Genomic DNA, 17,579 nt, shown 5'->3' with positions numbered 1-17,579 from the left:
CTCGAACCGGGGCCCCCATCCCACGTAGCCCGCCCCATTCAGAGCCGAGCCACCACGCTGTGGCAGGCCTGGGCGCGGGGCCGGCGGCCTCTTGCGCACGGACGACCGGGTTACACGAGACGCACACACAAGGAACAGTTAATGTGGAGCTGTTTGGGGTGACGTTAGCAGTTACACACCAACGACTGGAGAGGTCTGGGACCATCAGGCGTGTCAGGGACAGCAAGCCACAGCACATACACACCAGCTACAGCAGGAGCAGGAGACAAGGGGGTGAGAAAGCATCCCCATACCCCCAGAAGTTAACTTGGACCCTGGTTTGGGGCTCACAGCCCTGTGTGAATCAGCTATTGCTGTAGTTAGTGGGGCTGTGCAGGAGAAATTGGATCATCAGCACCTCAGGGTTGGTTCCTACTCACTGGGAAGAGTCTGGCACTCAGTTATAGCCTGGATTTCAAGGCAAGCATACGCTTATCTCTGTGCTTTCACCAAGCACCACGGCAGGCGTGCCGCTCTCACAAATCTGAGGAAGGATGTGCCGGCACCAAAGGGACCTTTGCAGAGGAGCCGACTCCTCCAAGCAGCCAGGCAGCCTCTGGACCAACGTGGCCAAAGGCCAGCACAAAGGATTTACCGTAGCCACTGCTCTTCATCAACCTGACCACCCTAGGGTGAAGGTCCATCCTTCAGTTCCTTCACATTGGCCCCACATCCACCAGCCCCATCACCCTCAGAGCTGGTGTTGGACCATGGTTGTGCACACGAGTGAGAAATAACACCCCCCCCTCCATCATGCAGCCAGGAAAAGGAGGGGGGGAACAGAGACTTGGTGCCACCCTCCCTCCATCCCAGAGCCCAAGCGTCCTGCACACGGGCCTGCCTTGTCTCCGATGCTCACGCATACCAAAAGGCACATTTGACAGAGAGTAAAGACAGAGTGAGGAGAGAGAAGCAATCCTAGGGTCTGGGAGCACATCGCAGACACAGACATGACGACAGCACTGGGGAAGGATCACACGTTTAATGCACTGGGCAGCAGTCGGAAGGCAGGAAGCAGACCCCAAACGGACAGCTGGCGCCTTGCTAATCCCAGCTGTGACCCCCGAAAGGGCTATGAGCAATTTGGGCACCAGTGGGACCCGGGACTGAAAGCCCTCCCGTTTCCAGAGCAAGCAATCAGCAACTGAAACACTTTCTGCTCTCATTCCAGATCCCTTTTTTTACAGACAGGCCTTGATTAACCCTTACCATCCTGCCAGGGAACAGAGAAGGGTCCTCCCCATTTTAGCAAGAAAGGAAAAGGGTCAGAGTTGCTTGCCTGGGAAACCGGTGCCAGAGACCTGGGGATCCCACCTCTCAGCATCAGCAATGCTTAGGTCAACTTTCATCTAACGCATCGCCTGGCTTAACAAAGAGGTGCCAATCCCAGGCTACTGCAGCAACGTTCACTCCTCTTGAAGCAGCAATGGCTGGGCAGGCAGTCACTGCTGACAGCATCATGGAGGATTAAGACATGACAGCCATCACACCCCGGTGGTCTCTTGTTGCCCTACTTATGGGAGGAGCTCCACGGCACAGCTCTGCCACCAGGACAGCCTGTGCGGCCACGCTCTGGCCACGTCAGCGCATGGCTTTGCTCTGAGCACCCGCACCCAGAGCTAAGCTGCTGCTTTCTGTGTCAACACAGCCGGCAGCGATCACATGATTTTCACTGCTGGCAGAGCCTGGGGAGGGATTACAACCTCCAGCCAAAAATCCAGACAATTCTGCAGCCACTTGCAGCTGCAAACGCTTGACCATGGTGTGAACTCCTGGTGGAGGAAGGATGAGCTCACCACCCTGTGCTGAAGCTAATTACCAGCCACAGCACAGATGATTCGTGACGAACACTAACTCCTGGTATAACAAGTGGTCCTCCACACACCAGGCAGTCCAGCCCGTGCAGGACCCTGGGGTAAGAAAGAGCAGAACAAGCACGGAACCTGCTTCAGAGAGGTCTGACCTCCGCAAAGCAGCTCCTCTGACCCATTAAATAAATGCAGAATGACATCAAATTTAAGACGGAGGTTGCAAACCCAGTTATGTCCCAGTGCTTACGTGCCAAGCCCCTGCAATGCTCAGTTTCTCAGGGAGGGCGTCCTCAGAGATCAAAGACAGTGCAAAGAAAATCCATCAGCAACATCTGAGGGGCACCAGATAGCTTCCTCAGATGGCTGCAGACCAGCCAACCGCAGACTCTGGGTCGCACCATTTGGGGTCTCGGTGATGGCTCCTTCCTTGGTCCGTCATCTTTCCTGGACCCACACTCTGTCTCCAGAGAGACTGGTGTCAATCTGCCAAGCTCTGTGGAGATTCTGCGGGTTTCTGGCACAGTAACTGAAAGCTGAGTCCAGCTATTTATCTGGGAATGGCTGGAAATGCCAGCATTCAAATCAATTAACTCAGTTATTACTTTAGGCTCAGCCTCCATGGGCACTGCTAGCATACACCGGACATATTCATCAGCAAGGAGAAGCTTAATATTTGCATGGATCATACTTGCCTGATAGGATTGGGCAGGAACCTGCGCTTTCACATGTTGTGCAGTCATGTGCAATTACATGCATGTACACTAAGCAATGAGGACTGCATTTGCTTATAAATCTATCCATCTACTGCATCAGCAACTATGCCACTGTCTGCTAGAGGCCGCCCATCCTGCAGACAAGAGGCATTAAGCCTTCCAGGTAGTGTGAAACCTTCAGGTTAACGGGATGTTTTGTTACAGACATGGTTTCTACACGGGTCAGTTAGTTCTGTTCATGGTAGGCATGTACAGGACTTGTTAGGGTTCATCTAACCATGTCTTTTGGGTTAATGGGGTTAAATGACAGCACGTCACCAATCGCTATCTGACAACAGGGTCGCTGCAGATAGCATTGGCGATTTAGTGTATACAACATGCTACTAATAATAAGGATTATTACAGTGCATTCAAAGTGTGAAGGTACTCACACTGCCTCCTCCCGGGATGTGTTTGATATTATCCTTTGAGCCACACCTGGATTGAACGCTGCTAAAGTCCAACTTCTTATTAACAATCTGCACCTTTGGTAGCCAGAAAAGAGTCATTGCACGTCACCAATAGCTATCTGATGGCAGGGTCGCTGCAGATAGCATTGGCAGTTTAGTGTATACAACATGCCACTTATTATAAGAACTATTATAGTGCATTGAAAGTGTGAAGGTACTCACACTGCCTCCTCCCGGGATGTGTTTGATATTATCCTTTGAGCCACACTTGGATTGAACGCTGCTAAAGTCCAGCTTCTTATTAATAATCTGCACCTTTGGTAGCCAGAAAAGAGTGTGAGAAACAACATGACCATCTGCAGCTTGACCATGCGTTATATCACTAAAGCCAGGAACCTGCCTTCCAGTGCCAAGAGCAAAGGAGAATCTCTGGCTTGCTGCATAGATTTGTCTACTCATGGGCTGGAAACTGAAGACGGAGATGGGCAGGTTACAGCTAGAGGTTGGATACATATGGCTAGCAAGGCAGCCCCGATTTCCAGGCCAGAAACACTACCAAGAAAGCCAGCCAACACCGTTTTCCTTGACTGAACAAAATGGGGAACTTGCTGGGCAGCACACACACTGGAAGGCACCAGTGGTCTGAGACTTAGCTTCTGCAGAGCCAGTGGAAGAAGGAAGGATGGAGCTGAGAGAAAATGACTGCTCAGCCCCATCTCCCATGCTGGGCACCATGTCCCCTCTCTAAGACAGCGGCCTCACATTTCAGCAGCTTGAGCAAACCGGGCTGGAGAGCAGGAGCTGCGTGTCCGGCGCTGTCTGAGAGAGGACGCCTGAATTCTGCGCTGTGCAGGGCTCAAACTCCCTCTACAGTTACAAAGAGAAAAAGCAAATGCTGCCAGGGATGCAGTCCCCTGCCTGCAGTTTTCTCCTGTATAGATGAGACGAAAGGGGCAGCAACAGACTAACCCCAAAGGCAGCTGCTCTCCTGCATATTCCTAACGCCATCTCGGGTGGGAGAGGCTGGAAATGGCTTGGTGCCACAGGAGAATCATGCTAACTTCACCTCCAGTCCCAAAGCCTATCTGCCCTCTCCCCACAGACACAGATCTTTGTACTAATTAATTAAGCTGTTTCCCTTTAGGACTTGCTTTCCCTATTTGGGTTTATAAGGGCAGCTATGCTGGAGTGACCCTGCGTGTAGGAGCAGCTATTCCAGACAAGACGAAGGTGAAGATAGTCCCTGCTCCTTCCCCTACAGGGACTGGAGTGGCTTCACAACCTGGGCAAGTATGAACCAGAGACAAATGCAGGTGAAAACCAGCAGGCACAGAGGCCTGGGGTCCCTCTGCAGAAAGCCTGTCTGAAGCACAGCCTTCGTGAGAGGAAAAGAGACACAGCATCCTGCAAGAAAGCAGCATCACATCACACTGCACACGCAGTCCCTGTATGGCGACACCCATGAAGCTGGCTGAGCAGGCACCCTCGCCCTCCGTCTCACCATGTCCCTGGCCTGCGTTTGCAAGGAGAGCTCCTTGCTGTACCCTGCTTCTTTAGCATGAGAAGCACCAAGGCTGACACGTGCTTCCAGCATAATTTTTGAAATTCACATCAACTAATCCTGCAAATCAGGATCCAGTTCTGCTAGACCAGGCTTTTCCAGAGCAGCACTCAGTGATCCACCAACAATAAGAGTGCTCAGACAGCACAGAAATACTGGAAGAGATCTGGCCTGGCTGACTCCTGGTACGTCTGTCCCATGTACCTTTACTCCCCTAGGCTGGGAGTCTGAAATCTGCATGGAGAGCAGGCTCCAGGCTCATCTTCTGGCCGCCCTAAAAATCAAACTCATTGGATCAGCCCCTTCTGCCCCCGCTTCAAACGTTCCGCTAAGAGCAGCCTCACGTCCTACAAAATCCCCCATAGAGCATCCAGACATTCTCCCCTGCAAAGAGCAATGAATCGTCCCAAATTCAGCTGTTCTTACTCTTTTGGTGACAACAATAAACAACACGTTGCGTGGGAGAGAAGCTGGCAGAAAAAAACCAAACCTGTAAAAGCTCAATAAAAAAGAACAAGCAAACAATTTAACCCATCTACAGTAAATGGAAGGGTTCCTTCTAAAATCCCTGAAAAGCAGTGTTTTGTGGGGGTGGCAGGAGAGACTTGCTCTTTGTGCTAAGCAGGCAGGAGGGGTGAGGCCCCATGGGCAGCTGGAAGGACTCGTGCTGCTCTGCTCGTGACCAGTGGCGAGAGCAGCCCTGCCCAGGTTCCAGAGCCCCCCTGGATTGTAGTACAAAGAAAAATGTGCATTGGCCAGTAAATTGCCATCCATGGCAAAAAATGCACATAAGGGAACGGAAAATCACGCTGCTGTTCAAGATGGTGAAGAGAAGCCATCGCAAAGCCTCTCTCCATGCCGCAGTCGAACATTCAGGACCATGGAGTTGCCCAGTCACACAAAATGGCATGCACTGCACTCAGGGAAGATTTGTCATGGCTCTCTTGCATTAGCAGCTGCAGAGCAAGGTCTTCAAGGCAGTGTTGCCCCTCGGGGCAGGCAAGCACAAGCACATGAGGACTCCTGACTGCACTGGCCACCAGATGTGCAGTCTGTCATTTAACATCTGTGTAAGAGCCACCGGGCCTTCACCGGTCAGAGGAACCAGGTGCTTTCACGTCTGCACCCATGCAGCAAGGAGAATTTTACAAAAGCCTCAGGACACGTCCACGCAGTGCAATGGAGCAGCGCAGAGAGGCTTGGATGGGTGCTGAGCAGCCAGCACCAGCTCAGCAGCTGGAGCCATGTCACCACACACCGCTGCTCTTGGGGGTGCACGGATGGATTAGTTCACACCACTCCCTCACCCAAACTCTCCTCTGCTGGGCTTGCAAAATTTAACACGAGACCCTTGTTCCCAAGCATGCTCATGGAACAGCCTCTCCGCGAGTGAAAAGTACTAGCGGTTGAAAGGATAATGGTGCCACCAGTTCTGGCCATGCCACACTGCATCGTGTAGCAGGACAGTGCCTGATCGCAGAATGCAATCCAAAACCTTGCCAACAGAGTTGGATCCAGTATCACAACGTTCTGAAAAACATGCCGAGCCTGGGACCCTCACGGGGAGGAGACCATCCTGTCTGCTTGCTAATGAAGAAATGGAGGCAGCGCTGAAGGGACTGCACCAGACCACGCAGTACAGGATTCAGAAACACAACCCTGATCCTACGACTCTTTAGGGCTGCAGGTCACAATTTGCTCTCCCTAACTGGACACCACAAGGGACTGCCATTCCCCTGGCAGCCAGTCCATACGTTGACATGCCACCCCACGAAAGCCACATCACAAGCTCTCTGCAGTCCTCTCTGCGGGACAGCTGTACTGCACTAAGCCAGGAAAGCAATTTCAGGACAAGCACCCAACCCAATCAGCCCCCAAAACTCCAAAATCAGAATCAGGCTGGAGATCAGCTGAAGCACAGCTGCCCACTGCTGTATCTCTGGCCCCAGCTGGGCTGCCACTGATCCAGGGAGGGCTCTCCCCTTCCCAGATGCAGCGCCAAGCACCTGCTGTCCCTACAGACAGGCCCCTGGGAAGCAGAGTCCACGCTTACCTTGCCACCTCCGGGCTGGTGCTTCAGGTTTTCAGTTGAGCCAATTTTGGACTTCACATTTTTCAGATCAGGCATGGGTGCGGCTGACGGCTGGATGCGGCTCTTGGCAGACGCAGGAGATTTCGGTGGTGTGCGAACCACTGCCACCTTCTTGGGCTCCCTGGCTGGTGGGGTGGGCAGAGAGGGAGTGCGGGAACGGCTGCCTGGAGTCCCGGGGGAGCCGGGACTGCTGTAACCGCTTCTGTCTCCAGACTTTGGCTGCTCACCTGAAGTTTGCAGAGAGAGGGAGGCAAGCACAGGATAAGCAATCTGGGTATGCAGCCCCTTCCCCACACATTGCCTGCCTTTACGGCTTGACCTGCCTGGTCCCAGGGCCCACCCGCTACTCCTAGTGCAGACCATCAGCAGGGGAGAGATGGATGTACTTTCTTCTACTGCAGTTTGAAGTAAAAACTGTGATTAAAGGCAATTTCCTAGTATCTCAGAAGGAAGATGGTCTTCATTGTCTGGATCGTTGGTAAGGCTCCCCACCCGAGCATGACATTAGCATGCATGACAAATTACAGACAAAAGACACTCAAACAAAATCACTTTTCTATTAAAAATTTGGAAGCATTACTTATGTAATTAAGTAAGGCTAATCACTGAGCAGCTCAGAACTGTCCCCAGTCTGAAAAGAAATGGAAGAAGAGAAGAAAAACGTTAAACATCACCTTTCTCAGACTTTGCTGCTGCAGGAGGTGGTTTTTTCTGCTCCTTTCTGCCTGTTTAATGAATGAGAAAGATGTTTAAACATAATAAAGCTGGAAACTTAATTGATTTAAGGTTCTATGCAGCTCTGGTTAAGTATGAAGAATACATATATATTCAGTGAAATGCCTGATGCTTTCTGGGGTTTTCTTCTTTGAGAATAATGGGCTAGTCTCCATTCCTGCAATCAAAGAATTGGTCCTCTTGCCCCTGTTTTTTGTGAAATATTGTCAAGAGAAAAAAATAGACCGATTAAAAAACATGGAGCTGCCTAAATCTTCCAAATTGCAGGAAATGAAATCCCAAAGGGATAAAAGCAACTGCCCTCTCCCGCACACTGGCAACTACATGAACAGAGCAGATAAAGCAGCATCCAGAAAGGCTCCCTTCAGAGGAACCATCCCTAGCTCTGCACCCACAGCCCTGCGACAAGGCCGAGCAGTTCCAAATCACCAGCCAGACCTCAACCTGCTGGCCATACCCTTGCTTAGCACTGGGCATGACCCCAGCCTGCACTGGGGCAAATTTGTTCACTACCCCCACCTAATTGCAAGGAGCGCCTGGGAGCGCCACCAAAGCAGAGCCCCCCATGGGAAGGTGGCTGCGTGCCGCTCTCGCCATCACCTACCAGAGCTGGGAGGTGTCTTGGGGGCCGTGGGCGTCTTTGCTGGGATGCGCGTGGCATTGGTTGAGTTCCTCTGAGCCTGCCCGCCTGCAGACCGTGGCGTGGCCGTCTTTGTGCCACCTCTCATCTCTGGGCCCTGGGGATGCAAGGGGGAAAGGCTGATGCAGGGGGGGATCTGCCCGGGGATGGGCTATCACCCCTCACGGGTCAGAGCCACACGAGACCCTCCTGCTCCCTACCCTGACAGCCCGCAGGAGCTCCCATGGGTTTCCCCACCTGCAGGCATCTGCGACATTCCTTCTCACACCCTGTTTCCCATCACAGAGCCTGCTGCAACCCCTGCTCAGCCGCTCCTGGGCTGGCAGAGCAGCTGCACCCCTTTCCCACGCGAGCCCTTGGCTTCAGCTATGTTACTCACCACACCCTCAGGCCTGGTTAAAAGGTATGTTCAACTCCTTTGTCTGTTCTCTAAACGTCATCGTTTTGTTTCCCCTGTTCTGCTAACATTTTGTACAGAAGGTCGATAAATAAATCCATTGACTAGACCAGAGGCTCCCTTCAGGAGCGCAGTGCCAGACTCCAAACACAGAGAAGCACCTTCTTTATCCCCACCTGTAATGCACTACTGTAACATCTACATAATCTGTAATGGCATGTAAACAGCAATATACTATTTATTGTCTTCTCATCCTGCAGAAAACCCTCCCCAAATCTATAAACTAACGCATCCTCTTTCTGACAACTTCCTAATGCTGGTCTGGGTACTAAAGCTCATGAAAAACACCCAAGTGAAAATTTACAAGCTGACTGGTCCCAAGGCAGCAGGGAACCAGAGCAGAGCTATTGCAATCCCTGTCATGGTAAAACTGCATCCCACTGCCTGCAGCCTGCGATCTCTGGTGTTTCCCTCACCGTGGGTGCATTTCTGTGACTAAACACCACAAAGGGAAACTCTAAGCCACTTTTTATGTGGCAGAATAAGCCACGGTCGTGCATGCATTTCCTATTCTCTCTGTAGCACCTGGCAGATCTGGCTCTGGCACATTTCACATACATCTGCTGTTTACAGCCAATGCACCCATAAAACACACCATAAAGCTGCAAAACAAAGCGCACAGAAGAGCATGAAGGGACCTGGAGACACCTCAGGGAGACCAGGTAACGCCCTGCAGCAATGCGATATTTTTCCTGTAACACAGAGCAAGAGGCCTACGGGCTGGTGAGACAGACCCAGGTGCTTCAAACACCAAAACTGGAGCCAAGTCTGGCCATGGCCACTGGAAGGTGAAGGAGAAGCATCCCACCCTCTCCACTGAACGGGACACGGACAGACTGCCCAGCCAAGCACCATCAGACCTGTCAGGAATGCTCTGAGGTACTCCCCAAGGCAGCTTTGCCTCTCTCACATCCTATTTCCTTACCTTGGCTTTTGTTTCGTGCCTTCCTGTACTGGCAGATCGGGATGTGACAGAAGAGACTCTTTTAGAGGTGGAAGCAGGGCTGGAGGGTGTTTTTGAAGGGGTTGTGCTAGAGGAAGTGTGTCGTTGGGGAGGGATGGAGGGTCTATCGCCTGGGGGTTTGGCAGTGGAAGGTGAGGATTTCTTAAACATGGAAACAAAATAAAAATTGGAACAAAAAAAAAAAAATCAGTATGGGAGGGAAACAAAAGGGGATCACCAATACTAAATAGGATTAGAAGGTGCAATGCAGAACTGGGTGTGGGATATGTGATGGCTGGCACTGCCTTCTCCCTGCAACACAGAGCTGGGCAAGAGCTGAGGGGCCCAGGGTACTGCCAGGGTCCCAGGACTGCACCGGCAAGCATGCAATACCTCAGCTCTACTCCTCCACAGGGTGCAGCAACACCCAAACCCCTTTCTGAAGAAAGCGTCACCCCGTGACAGCCTGCCCTTGCCACCGCCCTCCACACCAGTGGCACGTTTTACCATCTGAACTGCTCTGTCTACTCCCAAACTCTCTATGTGCCCCACTGGCAAAGATGCTGCAGGTCCAGCACTATCAACATCAGCCTTTTTGGGAGATGCAGATGGCTGCTCCCAGGTCTCTCAACCCCATCATACCTGCTTTATCAATAACGGATTGATGGTTTTTATCTAGACGACTGCTTGGTATCATGTCATATGCCTAGCCTGATACAACCCTGCCAAACCTCACTAGAGAAAGACCCGATTTCATATTGTTTGAAAATAATTATATCCCTCATGTTTAATTCTTCACCCACTAAACTGCCCATCATCTTGTCCACTATCACACCCAGGCACTAGCTATGGTAATGGCCAGCTGAGCTAAACCTCCTCCAAGTTAGCAGTGTGACAGATGTCTGGAATTTACCTACTATCAAACTCTGCTCCTCACCCAGAACACTGCATCTGCAAGGCCTAGATTGTTCAATTTAATTTTTTAATTACATCTTTTGCTCTTTTCACTGTTAGGGTGCTTGTCTCCCATACAGCCCAACGCAGTTTGGAGTTTGCTTTCGCACTGGCTGGCCCCAGAAAAGCCAGCCGTCTGCTTTCCAGTCTCAGGCTGAGAAAATTATTTTTCTAACCACCCACCCACCCCCCTGAGCCACACGTTTGGTTTAGATTTGGTTCCCTTCCTCGCCCTCAAAGATCACCATGGATTGCACCATCCAAACCAGGGTGAGGGAATAATAAACAAAAACACTCTGAAAGACAGAGGGAAGAATGGAAGATAATGGCAAGGTTTCCTAAGAGGCACAACTGCAGTCCAGGAGGGCAGGAGAGGGAGTCAGGAAGGTGCACAGCACTTACTGGGCTGACATCACCTCGGGTTTTATTTCTTCGCTTACCTTCGGTTTCTTTACATCATCTTCAGTGCCCTCCTTGTCTTTGCTGTTAATACGACCTGACAAATGGAAACACACACAGTTACACTTCTTGGGACAGGTCATTAAGCTCTGGAGATGACGATACCTGCGCTACAGCACCATGCAGGCTGGGTGGCTGTTCCATGTTCCTGCTCTCCTTTAAATCAAATAGTATTCTTAGAAATATTACAGCCCCACTCCTTTCTTGCAGAAATACTTCCACACCATAAACACATTCTTCCTGGGTTAACAGATTATCCTGTGCACAGGCAACAGTGCATTAGTCATCACTGGAGCATCAGACACACGCAACAAGGTCTGTGTGAGACTATTTTGCCCAGATTTGCACTCAGTTCCAGTAGTATCGATTCAGTTTAGGACAGAACAGTTCTCTTCAACCCTAAACATGAGTCTTCCTCTCTAAAACACCTATTGGCTCTAACAACCTCATATATAAAGACTAAAATTGACGGATGCCCCAATCCCAGCAGCACCAAGTTGCCCATGATCTCATCTGAAGCTGTCATTCAGTGTCACTGTTAGCTTTGCAGAGCACTTTTATAGCCGGCTGCTGTTACTGCCCACCTCCCCTGACCCACCGCTTTCTGCCTCCCCAGCAGACAGCGCGCCTTCGAGCTGGGTCAGACCCTGCAGGGACTTAATGCTTTAGCTCTTGTCCTGCTTGATTTGCATCAAGCTTAGAGTGACTCTGACAATATTTCAGTGTTTTGTCCCATTAGTCTGCAAGCACAACAGACTGCAGTATTGATAATTAGGAGATTAGAAACGGGGAGGAAGCAATGTTTGCACTATAAGGCACTCATAATAAAGACCCTTTTCTCAGTCTTCAGCTAATTCCTCCCTAATCTGGGAGGAAAAACTGCTGATATTCTCCCCAGTGTTTTGGAACCTTGCCTGGGGGGGGGTCAGCCCTTCCCCAGTGACGTGCACAATGTTGTTAATCCAGAACTGATGACCCTGACCCATCCCAGCAGCCACTTCTGGATGCACTACCTTTCCCAAATTCAGTTAAACTACAGACTGGAGCAAGGCTGGGGCCCAACAGCCATGAAGTATCTCTGTCTTTGAAGGAAAATACCATTAAATAATTAAAGAAATTCCTCCAACTGAATCAGAAACTGGTTGACTCTGGGCAATGCATCCCCAGCCCGCCATCATTTTCAGGCTCCGCTGCTAGCTATCGCAAGCCATGCCAATGCCCTGCAGCACACGTGCGAAGCTTCCCACAGGCTTATTAGGTAGTGAACAACGAGAAATATGTTATGAGCTTTAGCTCCAATGGAAAAAGCTACATCAACAATTCCTTCGTGAACCCTGCGCAGCAAGAGCACAGTCTCTCTGCCGCAAACCAGAGCAGCATTTCCAGGCTAATGGGAGCAGCCAAGCCAGCTTTTGGGAAGCAGCACTGGGGTGAAAGGCAGAGCTTCTCCCAGGCCAGGCCCCGGACAGCCAGAGCCGAGGTACAACACGGTGAGACACCACTGGGTTTTACTGCGTGTCCTGCTGCCCCACCTTACTAACACAATTCAGTGCAGAACCTGCATTTGGCATTTGGCCACTGAGCAGGGCCCCTAGCGACATCCCTCTGACCCCAGTAAAGGTGGAAAATAGCTCGTGGAGAAAGGAAAGGTCTAAGAGCTGCTCTGCTGGCAGGGATGCTTGTGCATTGAGCAGTGACCTCAGACCTTCACCCAAGACAGCTAAGACTGAGATTGCTGCATGAACACAGCAGCTCCAGGGTCCGACTGCCCTCCCAGCCCAGCAACACACACGCTGCCAGATGTGCCCAAGAGCCAGGCCTCTACGCAGACCCACAGCTCCTGCAGAACACCCCAGAGACAGCCATCATGTTGAACCACCCAGGGAACACACCATCCTGAACTGGGATCGGAGCAGGATGCTTTGTAAGAGCATCAGACATGCCCTGTAGTGGGCAAAGGTCCACCTAGCTGCAGACCTTGCCTCCGACAGCAGTCAGTAGTGGATATTTAAGGGAAAAGTTCAAGAAACAGGACCAATGTGGGGCCTTTCCCATGGTCAGACCTGCCATCTCACTTGCCTTTTTCCTCTCCCCTCCTGTTTAGTAAAGCCAATACAAAGAATTATTGGACCAGACAGTGGACACATGCAAACCAGATGGCACGTGTCTCGCCGGAACAAGCTGCAGCGTGCGCCAGGTTAGCCCCACTCCAACGTCCCAGAACACGGTCCATCTCCAAGCTCTTCGTCTTCGCAGGGAAGGTGCCAGGTGTGAGTTAAGGTGCCCACCCCACAGATCCAAGGAAATCAAAACAAAAACTGGTGAACAAAGCATGATTGGGGACAAGCCAGCACCATGCAAGGGACACAAAACCGAAGCGTAAGGGTCTGGCAGGTATGCCAGGACATCCGGGATTAAACTAAAGGGGGAAGGAGGCGGGGGGAGAAGCAGCGGTGCTTTGTAGATCAGTTCACAGCAAAGGTCCAGGCCATTTCCCAAGCAGAAGGACTCGATAGGTGGCAGCAAGCTGAAGTACTGGTTCAGGCAGCCTTGTCGTGAGCAAGCCTCTGGCAATGTGAGCTCAGGGCAGGCAAACGTTGCACACACCTTTTAGGAGAGGGACGTGACTGACGGCTTTATCTGCAACATGGGCACAAGGTTTCTTCTTGGGCATCTGGTGTTCTCCTCTGTCTGGCACAGGCTCTTCCAAAGCAGCATTTTTGTCTTCCACATCATCTTTTAACGCAATGGGGAGCTTGGCTGTTTCTAGCAAGGGCGCAGAATCTTCTTCCTCCCTGGGCTCTGCTTCTTTTTGGGAGATGATTTCAGAAGGCTCTGATGGGGTGACATCTGTGTCTTCTTCCCCGCTCAATGGCTGTCTCCTATCCTCTTGGTCCCCTCCTGCTTTATGCAATTCAGTTTCAACAAGAAGTGCCTCTCTTGGTACGTCTCTGAGGACATCTTTGGACTTTTTTTCTTCAGAGGCACTTTCTTCAAGAGCTTCCTTGGCTGTTGCTGGACACAAGTCCATTCCAGGTCCTGGTGAAACATGGTGTCCCACCAGGGAAAGCAAATCCTGTTCAGAAGTTTCATCAATATCACGGTCCTCATCTCTTTCCTGACCACTGGCATCTTCTTTTAATGGAGCTCTGGTATATAAAGGAGATGGCCCATCTTTAATATGGGAGTCACCTGTGCCAGCTGCTCCTGCCAACCCCGCAGTGCGCACATCACAACCTAGCTCTGTTCCCAGCGCTGGATCCACACCAATGCCTTCTCTGCCTCGATGATCCCACAACTCATTCTTGTCTTCAGATCCTCTGGAGTCTTGGTACATATCCAGAGGTATTGGGATAGTCACCTCGATTCTGGTGGGAGCTACTGTTGTAGCCTTTGCTTCATGTGACAGAAGAGGCTGCTGAAGAAGCCCGGCTGCCTGCTTTGTGGGCTGGCTTTCTCTTTTTATTGCATCTCCCACACGCTCCTGAGTGCCAGGCTGTAGCTTTGGAGAGCTTGGCTCCCCTGGAGTTGAAGACGCAGGGTATGAAGCATGGGCAAACAATTAGCACAGGCATGTCAAACATGTAGTCAGTCATATAATGAAGAAGAGAGACTAAGGATTTCTGCTATCAATGCAGGGGATAAAAGCAAGTCCCACACTGCCCCATTCAGACAACTCACTGCTACAGTGGCTTTTGCCTTTACAGAAACTCTGATCCCCATGTGAATCAGAACAGTGACAGCCACAGCACATGGGAGATCAGACTCCTCCCTGGACCTGGTCTCGGAGGTGCCTGGGGTATCCATGCCCACGCTCGATGAGCTCATTTAGCTACAGAGGTTTTCAGAAGCCGAGAACATAACCGTTTTCTCATCTCACCACTGGACCATCAGTGCTGGTCAGTGACCACCTTCACTTGTGTCAAGGGCTTGAACAAAACAGGCCAGACACATGGGTTTACAAAATCCTTACAGTCCTCTCCACCCTTGCAGGAGATGTTCATGTAGACACGGCACCAGTTCCATCCTCTCAGAGCTTAAACCATCTCTGTTCCGTTCTCCAGATTGTTTCTATTGCTAATGAGCTTGGGGAAGAGCACTCCTGTGTCTCGTCTCCTGCTGCTGTGTATTTCAACAGCCAGTGCAGCAGACAGCCTCAATGGAAAGGACTACAAGTAAAAATGTGGCTGTAGCCACATGGCCACAGCAATTTTGGGCATCCACTCAGGCTAATCAGAGCTCCAGCGCTGCTGCCACTATCTGGGCAGAGTAGAAAGTGTGACATTTATAAACCCAAACTTAAGGTCACAGAGACACAGATACTGCTTTTTTTTTGGGGGGGGGGGGGCGGGGGTAAAAGAGAATTCTGTCCTATCGCTGATCTCATGCCTGACACAGACTTTTACAGTAAATTTCACCCAGAAATTGCTGCACTAAGCCATATACGCTAGTTGAGCTGGGGCTTTTCTGTTAGAAATTCATTCAACTGAAGCACAGAAGCACTGAGCAATGGAGAATTCACCCTGAACATAAGTAAACAGCTTTAAAGTCAATCGCCCCAGTAAGAATGTGCACCTTGCACTATGAATTTGTCCAGCTTCAAATACTCTTCCTTCTTTTTGCGCACTGGTCAGGCAAACTAAAGAACCTAGATCAGAGCACTTCAGTACTGAGATTTCAACTGTTGCTTTGTTGAGGTTAACAAACACGATTAAAACAACAGAAGTAGTCAAGGCTGACTCGTTCTGCTGCCAATGTTCTCCCCATTTTAAGAGAATATAATGGTTTAAGTGAAACTACCACACAAAGACCTCCGAAACTGTGGTTTAAGAGAAATCCTAAATTGGCATCTATTGGCAGGTAAGATTTGAAATGTGGCATCAAGAAACACCTTTTATAACCACAGGGATTTGAAGGGCGTTCATGCAGTAGCCAGCAGACCACCCTGGCTCACTTCTGCAAATGAACACCACGACCATTAACAACTGCCAGTGTGGAGATGTGGACAGCCAGTTCGTCAGCTGTACTTCCATGCACCAGGACCTGCCAGGGGCTCTGAGGCAAACGTGCAACACAAGGGCAAGAGCTGTCAGAATGCCAGCATGGCACAAACTGTGAATCGGAAGATGCTTCTCCACCTGAGACTCCAAAAGCATTTTAACATGCCCCATCTTCACCGCAAAGATCATTTTTTTAAATCCCACAACATGAAAAATGAAGGTAGCTAGTAACGAGCTATCCAAGACTGTGTGTATGGATAATCACATTTTCCTCTGAATCAAAAAGAACCATTAAAAGGAAGCAGCACATTATTACGAGTCCACTTTCAGTGAAGTTACAATTTACACAAGAACCTAGAAATGTCAAATATAGGTTATATCAGAGCTCCAGGTAGCTGTATGTCCCCATATCTGACAGCTAGAAGATCCCAGGACAGTACAGAAAGGTCTTACTAAAAATCCAGTGAGAAACAGCAGCTAGAACCAGACAGAACAGGGCAGACAGAAGCAAGAACTTCACCCCCTCCTGCTAACAATCTTGATTTCTTTTTTGTAGTAGCACCACTATTTTAAATATGAAAGAGTTGATAGTCCAAGAACCACTGGACAGATAAGCAAAGGTTTTGTTTTGATTGCAGGGAGCAGACTGCACATAACCGTGCTCATCTGTGTGCAGAAAGCAAAGATGACCTGAATTCTGCCCTGGGCTGAGAAGGCGAAGACCTATTTACTTCTTCAAAAGACATGGATGTCTGTAAATGCACTAACGCAGTCATGAGGAGGAAAGATGCTGCCCAAGCAGCTGGAGGTATTTGTTATGTCTACTGCGCAGAAAACCGCCTTACAACATGGGGTTTAACTAAGATTTTAAACAGCGCACCAAATTAGCGCTATGGTGTATAAGTGCTAGCCAGACAGCAATATCAGAGGGAGTTTGAACCCCTAAGTCTGCCCCATGGGGCACAGAATTAAGGTAGCACTGGCTGCCTTGGGAAAATCCCATCTTCAAGTTTTCCATCAAGTCTGAACTGAGCAGAGTCAAGAGAGATTTTCCAGATAGCTAAGAGGTCCCTGGATAATTTACTGGCTCATCTGAGCAGATGCACAATTAATGCTCTAAAAACGCTCGTTGACTACCGTGCCTGGCTTTATCAGTCACATTCCTAAGTCTGGGATGAGAAAAAAAACCACCCGTAAACATTAAAGTCAGGGCATCAGTGAGTAGGTTTGAGATGTGTTTTACATTAGAAAGAGACACAGTAATTAAACAATTCACTTATTTCATGTGTGACATGCAGGGCCCGAAACTGGCTTTGTTCAATGCTGGGCAGTTCCTCCTGGCCAACTGCACCATCCCTGTATTGCCTTTTCTAGCCTGGCAGATGCCCCGTTTTGCAACCGGACAAACAAGCACCAGGGCTTCAACCATCTGAGAGAGGTATTTTGTGCATGAAAAGCTGTAGTTCCCCGAAATAAGCATGTTGGAACATTCAAAGCATGTACAATCCTCCCATCAGGAACAGGAAGAACTGCACCACTGCTTGTACAGGGCAGAGCATTTGCATTGCAGAAGAAAATTCCCACTAGCAAGAAAAGCCACTGGCGACCAGCCGCACGTGTGGGCAGCAATAACTGGACCCAGTGAGGGGTATTCACTGACCTTGAGTGGCATCTCCTGCAGCATGGTCCTCCAGGTTGGGAGTGGCTCCCACCCCCGCCTCTTCAC

General features: G+C 50.2%; 1 protein-coding gene across 15 annotated transcripts in view; it reads right to left on the bottom strand.

The window, feature by feature from the left end:
- The window catches only part of MAPT (microtubule associated protein tau), a 44,497-nt gene that overhangs the window by 5,742 nt on the left and 21,176 nt on the right, over positions 1-17,579 (bottom strand). For 5 of the 15 annotated variants that reach the window (XM_035895140.1, XM_035895141.1, XM_035895143.1 and 2 more), the window contains exons 5-13: positions 17,514-17,579; positions 13,461-14,375; positions 10,835-10,890; positions 9,423-9,602; positions 8,005-8,137; positions 7,340-7,390; positions 6,627-6,892; positions 3,235-3,327; positions 2,995-3,087 (exon numbers count right to left, since the gene is read on the bottom strand). In XM_035895140.1, the coding sequence (XP_035751033.1) occupies positions 2,995-3,087; positions 3,235-3,327; positions 6,627-6,892; positions 7,340-7,390; positions 8,005-8,137; positions 9,423-9,602; positions 10,835-10,890; positions 13,461-14,375; positions 17,514-17,579 (1,853 nt within the window). Of the gene's footprint in view, positions 1-6; positions 2,308-2,994; positions 3,088-3,234; positions 3,328-6,626; positions 6,893-7,339; positions 7,391-8,004; positions 8,138-9,422; positions 9,603-10,834; positions 10,891-13,460; positions 14,376-17,513 lie in introns of those variants that run through there. The other 10 variants (XM_035895149.1, XM_035895147.1, XM_035895148.1 and 7 more) reach the window with 10 other exon arrangements.

Source organism: Egretta garzetta, unplaced genomic scaffold, assembly GCF_000687185.1.
Source record: "Egretta garzetta isolate BGI_Z169 unplaced genomic scaffold, ASM68718v1 scaffold385, whole genome shotgun sequence".
NCBI classification, from domain to species: Eukaryota; Metazoa; Chordata; class Aves; order Pelecaniformes; family Ardeidae; genus Egretta; species Egretta garzetta.
This window is presented reverse-complemented; position numbering and strand designations above follow the sequence as displayed.